General features: G+C 49.8%; 1 protein-coding gene across 1 annotated transcript; it reads right to left on the bottom strand.

The window, feature by feature from the left end:
- Positions 1–7,519: 7,519 nt before the first annotated feature.
- LOC144949093 (gremlin-1-like) lies at positions 7,520–11,477 on the bottom strand. The gene is made up of 2 exons (XM_078878933.1): positions 11,189–11,477; positions 7,520–8,158 (listed from the first exon to the last, which is right to left on the bottom strand). The coding sequence occupies exon 2, from the start codon at positions 8,132–8,134 to the stop codon at positions 7,520–7,522; it is 615 nt and encodes a 204-aa protein (XP_078735059.1). The 5' UTR covers positions 8,135–8,158; positions 11,189–11,477.
- Between the last annotated feature and the right edge of the window lie 304 nt (positions 11,478–11,781).

Below are 11,781 nucleotides of genomic sequence, written 5' to 3'. Positions count from 1 at the left end.
TTTTATTTTTATTCCAAGAAGCGTACGCGCATAAGACGGCCCGACGAAGTTGAGACTCACGATGATGAAAAAAACCCCAAATCTATATATAACCAACAACGCAGATTCGCGTTGTGAGATTGTTGATTGAAGATACATTTTGAAGGTGAAATACGGACGACAAAAGGGAGCCCTTTTAAACTTCGCTTTAATCTTCGCATCTTACTCGCGAATCAAAGCGTGCCTCTAAGGCGAGGGGGGGTGCGCGTGATGTCAGGGATGACTGCAGGGGCTGGAATGCGTGAATTGTGGATAGCAGAGACGCCCTGAGCTTACAGCTAAGCCTGGGTAGGTGCACGCACACGCGTGTGTGTGTGTTTTTTTCGTCACATCTCAGAAGGAACATGATTCACGGTGGCTAGGAGATGTTAACTACCTCGCCTGGTGTGCCGGAGGTCGTGGGTTCAATCCCGACACTGACGCTTGCTGCTGTATATTTGGAGTTTGAGTCTCTCATCATCATCACGGTGGCGAAGAGTCGTTAACTACATCGCCTGGTATACAGGAGGTCGTGGGTTCGATCCCGACCCTGACGCCTGCTGTATATTTGGAGTTTGCGTGTCTCTCTCTCATCATCATCACGGTGGCTAGGAGATGTTAACTACATCGCTTGCTATACAGGAGGTCGTGGGTTCAATCCCACCCTGACGCCTGCTGTATATTTCGAGTTTGCGTGTCTCTCTCTCATCATCATCACGGTGGCTAGGAGATGTTAACTATCTCGCCTGGTATACAGAAGGTCGTGGGTTCGATCCCGACCCTGACGCCTGCTGTATTTTTGGAGTTTGCATGTTTCACTCTTCCCCGTGGACGCGTGGATTTTTTCCTCGGGCTCCAGTTCTTTTCCTCCACGTTTAGAATCAACATCAACGCTTTGAGATATTTGGCCGCTCTACATTTCCACGCGATAAGCCGCTTCGTTGAGCTATCATTTGTGGCCAGGTCGCTTCTGAATATTATACAGCTCGGTGTACCTTACCTGGTAAGATAAAATGAAAAAATAGTTTAACACGTAGGCTTTCGCGACCAATATTATCCATAATATGTGTTTTTTTTTTTATCGTACAACATGTACTCGAATTTACAATTCTCGAATTAACAATTCGAGTACATGTTGTGGGTTTACTCTCCAACACAACGGCCGTGCTGAAATAGTAACGAATTTGTACGTTTTGTTTTCGTGACAAACCTCACCAATTGTCTGTGTCGAGTGGTGGCGGGTTTCACGACACATTTACGCGATGTAACTAAAACAAAACCTCTATTTTGGATTTTAAAAAATTGTTGAATAGTTGAGTTTACTTGGAGGCAATAATGACGACATCACCGATGGCTGTGAGCTAGGGCCACTGATTAAGCTTTGCTCGGTGGTGACTCACCTTCGACGAGCACGGTAGGCTTCTGTACGGCGCGAAAGAGGTTCGATGTGCATTGCACACAGACGGCAGAGCGTCGATTCTGCGTTGTAAGAGTCGGGAGTACGGTCCCAATGGCACGCGGGTCGCAGGGTGGCGATGGTCACGCGGGACACCTCGTGTGGGAGCGTGGCTAGGAGCTCGTCTTCACGGTGTGAGCCGCGTACTGACCGGTGACACGTGTGCGCGCGCGCGCGTGTATGTTGAACTTCTTTCGCACCGTACGCCACCAACCGTGCTAATTGGAGGTGCGGGGGCGGGGGCGGGGGTAGGACAACAAACTGAAAAACAAAACGAGTTTTCAATCTAGTGGCTTTAGTAATATCGGAAGGAAGAGCGTTCCAGACGGCCGCAGAAGCGCATCTGAAAGCGTGCGATGTGGTGACCGTCTTTGTTCGCTGGCTTAGCCAAAAGCCGCTGCTGCTGCTGCTGCTGCTGCGATGACGATGATGATGACCGGAGTGTCGTGTGGTGGTTTATTCTCCTTGACCAGATCAGCAAAGGTGTCGTGCTTCATTTGTGGCGAGCACTTTGTGTGCGTCATGAGTGCGACGTGCCCGCTCATTCATTGCCACCCCTCGGAGGCAATTGGAGCACGTTCCACATTTCTCCCGATTATAGGGCGCATAACCCCTCCCCCTTCTCTCTGTTTTTTTTTATAATCCACTCTACCTCTTTGGCCTCTCGATGTGCTGTGAAGAAGGGCTATTGCCCGAAACGTTGCCTATTATATCATGGGTTCTTCTTTGTTGTTGGGGGGGGGGGGGCGGGAAGGAGTTTGGGGGTGGGGGTCTCACAGTGTTAGAAGTAAATGCGGTGATTTGTGTTGTTGTTGCAACTTCTGTTCTAACGAAGACTCTTTGGTCGACGGGAAGATACGGTGGAGGACTGCTGCGGTTGTCGGCTTGCTTGCTGCCCTGTGCGCGTGTTGCCCTGTGCGCGTGTTGCCCTGTGCGCGTGTTGCCCTGTGCGCGTGTTGCCCTGTGCGCGTGTTGCCCTGTGCGCGTGTTGCCCTGTGCGCGTGTTGCCCTGTGCGCGTGTTGCCCTGTGCGCGTGTTGCCCTGTGCGCGTGTTGCCCTGTGCGCGTGTTGCCCTGTGCGCGTGTTGCCCTGTGCGCGTGTTGCCCTGTGCGCGTGTTGCCCTGTGCGCGTGTTGCCCTGTGCGCGTGTTGCCCTGTGCGCGTGTTGCCCTGTGCGCGTGTTGAACTTCTCTGGCGCCGTACGTAGTCAACCGTGGCTAATCGGAGGTGCGGAGGAAGGAAGCTAAACACAAAGCAGTTCTTAAGAAATTCGTTTTCAATCTAGTCGAGTGATGTAGTTTATAGTAGTGTCGTGCATAGCGTAGTGTGCGCAGTGTGCGCAGTGTGTAGTGTATAATAGTGTATAGTGCAGTCTATAGCGTAGTGTGGGCGTAGTATGTGTCGAACTTCTTTCGTACCGTACGTTGCTAACCGCCGTTAATCGGAGGTGCTAACTGTCGGTATTCTCGAGTGTTTGAAACTCATCTCGTGATAATTTTTTTCACAAATTGGCGCAACGGAGCAAACAAATTTTTAAAGCAAAAAAACACCTTTATTTATCAACACCGACTGTTTACAAGTAACATAATGCAACGGATACACACCAGGGTAACAACAACGACAGCAGGAACGTGCTTAGGATATGACGCAGATCTACGAGCCAGTCGACACGAATAAAGATTATTATTATAATTATATGAAGAGAAAAAACACAATATTGGCTATTTACAATAAAGTTATAAACAAGTACGCGCCGCGTTATGAACTCATACGGGAGGGATTGATGCCAGCCGGAGTTGTTTGGGTGCTGAACTCTGGAAAATATTCATACGACACATATCTGGTGAATAATCAAATTCATCTATTTCCGTTCCGAGTGTTCCACTGTGGACAGGTCACTGTCGAGGGAGTGCAGTGCCCAATACGCGTCTGCCAAGCCACGCTTCGGCAGTGGCGGTGTTGGTTTGGCAAAGCCGAGTCTGCTGATGAGACCCAGAAGATCGAAACTAGCCCCAGGCTGTGCGTGCTCAACACAATTCTGCTCGTGAACACAATTAGAGAAAGACCGACGTGGAACGGAGGTATCAATATGCATGCATTGGTATATGAATTTACTATATATGTGTGTGTATATATGACATCACAATCTATAGTTTTAACTCTCGATCCAAGGGGCCTTGCCATGATATCCTTCCTTGGTTTCGGTCGTGGAGGGTGGCCTGCCCCTCCCCCCCCCTTCTTCCACCTTTCCCCTCCAAGGTATCACTTAGGAGCCCCCGTCCCAATGTCCCCTCCGCGCAGTTGCACCGCCTGCACGCGACTGCACGGCTACGCTACTGTTCGCTGCGCGTTCGCTTGCGTGACATCGCATCGACATCTTCTTGGTTATTTTGGTAAAGTCACGTAGAAGGGAAGTAATAAAATAATAAAAATATAACATAATAAAATAATTCTCTGAAGACGCTGTCTCCCCGACAGACCTGGTCTTCACCTGAGGACGGCTGCTTGCGTTGTGGCCGAAACGTCGTGAGAATTATTTGATTATGTTTTATTTGTATTATTTTATTACTTCCCTTCTACGTGACTTTACCGAAAGAACCAAGAAGATGAATCCCTGCAGTCACGAAAGCTTTAAATCGAAATTTAATCGCATCGACACTTAAGCAAGTGCGGCCCAATGGGTCACGCTTCGTGAGCACATTGCACGGTACAATGATTGTTCGTACGGCATTCCCACCTTCCACCTCCCCACACACCCGACCACTGAAATCGCGTTTCGTGTACGTCAAGGCTGATGCCTTGGCTTCGCGTGGCAGGTACGGTTGCTGGTGATAGAATTAAAGCTGTCGCCCCCCCCCCCCCCACCGTACAAAACCATCCTTCCTTATTTAGTAGCCATGTGCTCGGTGCTCTCTTGTCTGTGTACTCCACGCAGTTGCACCGCCTGCACACATTCGAGAGCTACGCCCGCTGATCCTGGAACTAATGAGTGTTGGGTCCGTGTCAACGATCCAGTGGTGGTGGTGGTGATGGTGGTGGTGGTGATGGTGGTGGTGATGGTGGTGGTGATGATGGTGGTGATGATGGTGGTGATGGTGGTGGTGATGGTGGTGATGGTGGTGGTGATGGTGGTGATGGTGGTGATGGTGGTGGTGGTAGGATTTCAAATGTCTCATTACGGGTCTCCAGGACAAACTCACCCCGTCCTTTCACGAAGCGACCGTCGGGGACACGTGGCCCCTGACGCTTTGGCTCCAGGTTTTTTTTTTTGGAAGACGGAGAAATTCTGGCCTCGCGTTTTTTTGTTGTTTTTGTTTTAAAACGCAACCCACCACCGCTACCCCACCCACCCGCCCGCCCGCCTGCCTGCCTGCCTGCCACCAACGCGAGGCGCTTTGCACGGCCCACGCCATTCTATCCTTTGCCGTACGATGGGCAACGTGCTCAGGGAACAAGATACGGGCGCGACGAGAGGGCCTTCAGTAGGGAGCTCGCGTGCAGTTTTGAAATTTCTTCTCCAATCGAAGGGGCGCAGGCCGCAGCGGTTCAAATACACGGTCCATGCCGCCCTTCAGAGAGACTGGTGCGCATTTCTACGACCAAACCACCACGAATGTGCGTCCGATCTCCTGCGAAGCTTTGGAGGGTTCAGCCAGATTCGTACTTGGACGGAGGACTTCTGGGGAATAGCACACGTATGTAGGCTCGGACTTCAAGGTTTTACCTCGGTATTAAACTGCATGCCACAAATGAGCCGTGATACCTCGCCGATCTCGTCAAGGAACATCACACCATCACGCGACACTCCCTTCATCCTCGCAGCAGCGGATTTTGGTTGCTGCCATCGAACAAAGACGGTCACCGCCATCGCGCGCTTTCAGATGCGCTTCTGCGGCCGTCTGGAACGCTCTTCCTTGTGATATTAAGAAGCTACCGGCGCTATACACTTTTACGCGTAGATTACACAACGATTTTTTTAAGAACAGTTCTTTGCGTGTGTTCAGTTTGTCGTCTTTCCCCCGGGCACCTATAATTAGCGCGGTTGGCTACGTACGGCGCGAAAGAAGTTCAACGTACACACGTTCAAGGTGTCCACGAGATGGCAGGAAAACATTGGATTCTGGAATATATCCGTGCGTGGATTTGGTTTGTCTCTGGGAGCTATCATTTGCGGCCAGGTCGCTTCTGAAAAATAAGCTAATAGCTCAGTGGGCTTTACCTGGTAACAAAAAAAAGTTTACTTTATTTGTATATTTTTAAGTTTTTTTATTTACCTTTCCTATGTCCTGAACTCCTGTTGTGTTTTTTGTATCGTTGGTTGCTATGTTCTGACCTGCCCCTACTGGACTCCGGTATGAATAAATATTTTGATTCTGAGCAAGGGCTCTCCTAAAATTCTAAAAAATAAAAATCTTGACACCAAGTGAAGCTTTCATGGACAAATAAAAAGTAAATTATCAGCGAGATCGATTTCCTCCCACAGCCAACGTCAGCGGTGAGTGAGATCTGAACCGGTCCTGGATCTCGCACACCATCACCGACCCGTAGCGACCAGCGTGGTGAAGTATAACAGGTCCTGGGGAGACCTGTCATTGTATTGTAAATATAGTCACGTTTCGAAGGTCATGTAATATAGAACCAAATATAACAAAAAATAATTCCACACAGTGGAATTATATAAGACATGCACAACCAATATGAAAACAAGCTTGTATATACAGTCCTAAGGACATATAAAACGAATGCATTTGACAACAGAGTGGATAAAATATCTGATGTGCCAGCCTTAAATATTACGAATTAACGATAATCATTATCGTCACCACCACCACTTAATATTCTTACCTTGGCCTCCCATGCAATTTATCCCCGACAGAGGACACCCCCAGTGGCAGCTGTCCCTGGGCGGCACAACGTGAACGCAGCACGTGGCCTGCGAGTCGATGTGAAGTTCGCTCTGGTGGCTTCCAAATAAAGTATTGCCCAACCCATCCCCCCACCACCCTCTTTATCCCACTGTTCACGTCCACATCCCAACCCACACACACACGCTTCACCAACACGCAAACTGATGATCGTAACGAAGCATGGTCAAACAACTCCCAAGAGCGACACTGCGGGTGGAAGCCCGTTATGCGGCAGTGGATTCTAAATAAAATAAAACCCATACGCAGCAGAGGTGATACGCCAGTTCGCGTGATAATTAATATCGTTTGCTTCTATTAATTCTGAAGAAGGCGATGATGGAGTTGCTGCTGCTGCTGCTGTTATGATGGTTATCATCGCAGCTGATGACGGTGATGATGTTGCCGATGTTATTTCGCCGGCTGCTGAACTGTATTCCGTTATCACTGCTGCTGGTGCTGCAGCTGCTGCTGAATAAGAAGTCACTGATGATTACAGCTACCGCCGCGAACTGATGATGTTCCAGCTACGATTGCTGCTGCTGCTTCCGCTAGCGAAGTTAACCGTGACGACAGGATTTAATCTGCTGCTCAAAGTTAACCAGGGTTACCGCCGATAACGAGGTTACTTCTGTAACGACCTGCACTGCTGCTGCTGCTGCTGGCTACCCCTGTGGCGTCGTTGTTGTCGTTGTTATTGTTGTTATCGGTGAAGTTCATACCCCCCTTTTCATGGGATCGCTTTTGCCAGTACCAAAATATACTAAAAGAGGTCTCATGATGTAGCTGCTCAGCCCGAGCCCTCATGACTCTGGTAGTGCATTGTCTTTGAACTGTGCGCCTTTTGGCGTCATTTGGTCGAACACCGTATGAGACGAGGCTCCAAAGAAAGCTGTCTCTGTTGTGGACCAATCAGTTTCAAAGGCAATGCATACATCACCAGAGTATTGTTTTTTGTTTGCATTTGACTGCGAGTATTGTGGTTAATGTGAACATGATTCCTTGCAAAAGGTGTCAGTTTTGTTGCCATAAAAAAGGGGGAAAACCCCCTATTAGTTTAGTTCATACCCCCTGTCGCATTGCCACGAATATTACCACCGCTGCTCTCACCACCACCACCGCCGCCACCGCCACCGCCTCTCTCAGTCGTTCACCTGCACCGAGATGCATCTGCATTGCTTCACACGCTGCACCCTCTTGCGCCGAACGGGCGGCTGCTGCTCGGGGCAGGTGAGCGTCACGGTGAGGGTGGTGTAGCGGTGAGGCTTGCAGAACGAGCACGACTTGAACGACAGCGAGGACGACGAGGACGACGATGAAGACGCAGCAGCAGCGGCGGCTGCCGACGGATCCCTGCGCGCGTGCCTCGGGATGTAGAATGAGTTGCACTGGCCGTAGCAGAAGCGGTTGATGATGGTGCGTCCGAGGCAGCCCTCCTCGCCGATCGTCTGCTTGAGCGGGTGCGTCTTGCACCAGTCCCTCTTGAGGTACTTCTTCTCCGTCACGATGAGCGCCTCCTGGCTGGACGCCAATGCGTCCTTGGTGGACGCGAGAGCGGCCCGCCTGCCCGCCGAGTCGTTCGGCCTCGCCTTGGCCGGCGACGGAGGCTCCCCGCCACCCCGAGGGCGGACGCGACGGGCGGTCTCGGGTAGCGACTCGCGAGTGTCGGACGCGAGGAGAGAGGCGGCGGCGGCGGCGACGACGAGTAGCAGCGGGAGCAGCATCAGAGCGGGGGGGAAGGGCACCCGGGTCGGCATCGCTTGTTTGAAGCGCCGCCTTGTCTGTGGCGGGGTTGGCGTGCGGGGAGACAATCGGGGTTAAGGTGGTTGTGGTGGTTGTTGGTCGTGGTGGTGGTTGGTGGTTGTGGTGATGGTGGTCGTGGTGGTGATCTTGGTCGTGATCGTGGTCGTGGTGGTGATCGTGGTGGTAGTGGTGATCGTGGTCTTGGTGGTCGTGATGGTTGTGGTCGTGGTGGTGGTGATCGTGGTGGTGGTCATCGTGGTGGTTGTGGTGGTGATCGTGGTGGTGATCGTGGTGGTGGTGATGGTGGTGATGGTGCGGGCCCATTGAGAGAGCCCTGAACGGAATGTATATTTTTGTACCCCCTACCTCCCCACCACTTTCAATTTATAAACAGCGAGTGAGAAGGATGGAAGAGATACAGGCCTGAGAGATAGCGTTGTGGCGAGATGATAGGGCGAGATATATGTGTGTAGTGAATCGAGAGAGAGAGAGAGATTCTAGTCACGCGACAGAGATGCAGTGAGATGAGAGATGCAGTGAGATGATAGATGCAGTGAGATGAGAGATGCAGTGAGATGAGAGATGCAGTGAGATGAGTGATGCAGTGAGATGAGAGATGCAGTGAGATGAGAGATGCAGTGAGATGAGAGATGCAGTGAGATGAGAGATGCAGTGAGATGAGAGATGCAGTGAGATGAGAGATGCAGTGAGATGAGAGGAAGAGAGACAACACGGGCGAGACGGCGACGTCGCGAGATGTGAAGAGACGAACGTGGATTTCGACGAGAAGAAAGATACAGACACGATTAGCGTGCGAGAGAAAGAAAGAGATCGCTTAGCTGGCTTATCTTTACTTGCATTTGACTGCGGGCATGTGTTTGGTTCTAGCCTATCACCTTCACGAAATCTGGGGCCCTTTCAGCTACTTGGCAGGTCCCGGGTTACTTCGCGCATCGGAGAGGTTCATTGCAGCGTTTATAGCCTCCTCCAACGGAGAGGACTTCGCATTCGTTCTTGACGACGTTCCCTCCGTTCGATAGACCGACCGTCTGTCCGCCTCTATGGGCATTCCCTATGCAGGGACGCAGATTTCCCCCCGTATAGCCTCTTGTAGTAACAGACTGCTGGGGCGAATGCCGTTATAGAGGAGCGCCTATGAATGCGTTGCACGGCACACGCGGAGGGCGGGAGGCCAGACTGCGCCCAGCCGCCTTTGTCTCCCCTACAGCGACGTTTACACATTGCAGCGAGTACTCATTTGAGGTTGAGTCGACCTAGGGGAGGCCCAGGACAGATTCAGATACTCGTCACTGGTGGGCCGTGAGCGGGAATCGAACTCGGATCGCCTGATTCTAGATTTGAAGCTTTCGTGACTGCAAGGATTCATACGCTTAGTTCTTTCGGTAAAGTCACGTATGGAATGCGATAGTGCGTGGGTCAACGCTCTGCGCTACGAACCAGGCGATCCGATACTCATACTCTTAATTCTTTCGGTAAAGTCACGTAGGTAAAAAATGAAATTAAAATTAATTAAAAAAAAATCACGACGTTTCGGAGGCAACACAAGCTTCCGTCTTCAGGTGAAACTGTCACAGCAAAAAAATCTGTAAAAATTTGATATGAAATTAAAATTAATAAAAAATAAAAACAATAAAATCACGACGTTTCGGAGGCAACACAAGCTTCCGTCTTCAGGTGAAACTGTCACAGCAAAATATCTATATCAGATCTTTACAGATTTTTTGTTGTGACAGTTTCACCTGAAGACGGAAGCTTGTGTTGCCTCCGAAACGTCGTGATTTTATTGTTTTTATTTTTTATTAATTTTTATTTCATATCAGATTTTTACAGATTTTTTTGCTGTGACAGTTTCACCTGAAGACGGAAGCTTGTGTTGCCTCCGAAACGTCGTGATTTTTTTTTTAATTAATTTTAATTTCATTTTTTACCTACGTGACTTTACCGAAAGAATTAAGAGTATGAGTATCGGATCGCCTGGTTCGTAGCGCAGAGCGTTGACCCACGCACTATCGCATTCCATGCACGAGTTGAGTTGACGTGCAGGAGATCGGGACACAGGTGGAAAGTCCACGTGAGAGCTTTGTTTGTGCATGTCTCCTGGCGATTGAAGGATTGCCCATGTTGAGTGCCAATTTCAGTCTCCGGACGAATTGAAAACGTTCCGAAATGAGCTAAATTCGGCTGAAATGTCCAGTGGGGTTCTTTGTCTCGGCGAGAATATAAACTAAACATTCGTAAGCTTGACCTTGGCGTGCCCGATTACTTACGCACAATGTAGTGCGTCTTAAAAAAAAATACAAAAACTGAAGTATGGAAATATTTAACAAAATAGATTTATATTCGTCTGCCCCATCGTTAAACAAAATACTTCAACAACATAGTAGTAGCTTTTTACCCTTTAAACTTGTACAAAAACTGACACCTTTATACAAGGCATCATGTTTGCAATAACCACAACACAAGCAGTCAAATGCAAACAAAAAGAAACAACTCTGATAATGATAATAATGTGCACTGTCCTTCAAGTTGATTGATGCACACCAGAGACAGCTTTCCTTAGAGCCTAGTCTCCATTGGTGTTGGACCAGATGACGCCAAAAGGCGCACAACTCTAAAACAGCGCACTATCAGAGTATTGAGAGCTCGGGGTAAGCAAATACTTCAACAACCTTTAGCCCTTCCTTGACGATTGCGATCAGCAGCGGATCAGCATCTTGTTTAAGCGGGGAGAATCTCTGAACCGGTTCCGACATTGTGGGGTTTGATCAACACTAGTCAACCTGATTAACCGAGGACCGAAACGCTTCCGACTTGCCAGATATTATTGGCAAGAGCGCTCCCGCTAAACAACGGGGCCCTGAATGCAAACAACAACAACAACAACCAATACAGCAGCTGCCACTGATGTCATCCGTGGGCAGGTACGGAATTAATGTCCACGTAGCGCAGTGCGCTAACCACTGCGCCATCGCTCACTCTCCACCCCATGACTCCAATACGCAATTCCATTTTTTATATATATATTAAAAACTCTTGAGCGGACGTACCTTGTTTTCGGAGCAACGAAATCTTGTGATGTGGCCGAGCTTGAACCCCGTGTAATGATCGGAGTATTCTCCAGGAACAATACAAATGGGTATTGCACAAACTCTGAACACGCAGCTGCGTGCTGTTGCTTTTCACCTGTGTGTTTACTTCCAAAAGCCCTCTGTGCTCCGTGCTTATAAGTTGACGCTCACTTGCCAACCGATGTTACCGGCTTGGGCTTCGCTATCGTGAGCTGTTTCGCTACCTGTTTGCTCTCTCCGTGTGTATATCTGGCTCTCTTTCTGTGGCTCTTTCTGGCTCTCGTGTCTCCGTGAGGATGTTTATATATATACACACACCACGGCGGAGCATTCAGGAGGACCGTTCTGATTGGTCCACGACTCCCAAAATAATCCCCGCATCGCGCACGAGACGGAACGTAGCGGAGTTGTGATCCCCCCCAGCCCCCACCCCCCAGCCCCCACCCCCTCCCCCTACTCACCCCCTCCACCCTCCCCCTGCTGGTTTATGTCGTGAAAAGGGGGCGACTCCTGCAAGACACGAATACACACACACACACACCCCCTTTAAATACATATATTCACTCCACTGC

The sequence above is a fragment of the Lampetra fluviatilis genome, chromosome 52, assembly GCF_964198595.1.
Source record: "Lampetra fluviatilis chromosome 52, kcLamFluv1.1, whole genome shotgun sequence".
In the NCBI taxonomy this organism is placed as follows: Eukaryota; Metazoa; Chordata; class Hyperoartia; order Petromyzontiformes; family Petromyzontidae; genus Lampetra; species Lampetra fluviatilis.
This window is presented reverse-complemented; position numbering and strand designations above follow the sequence as displayed.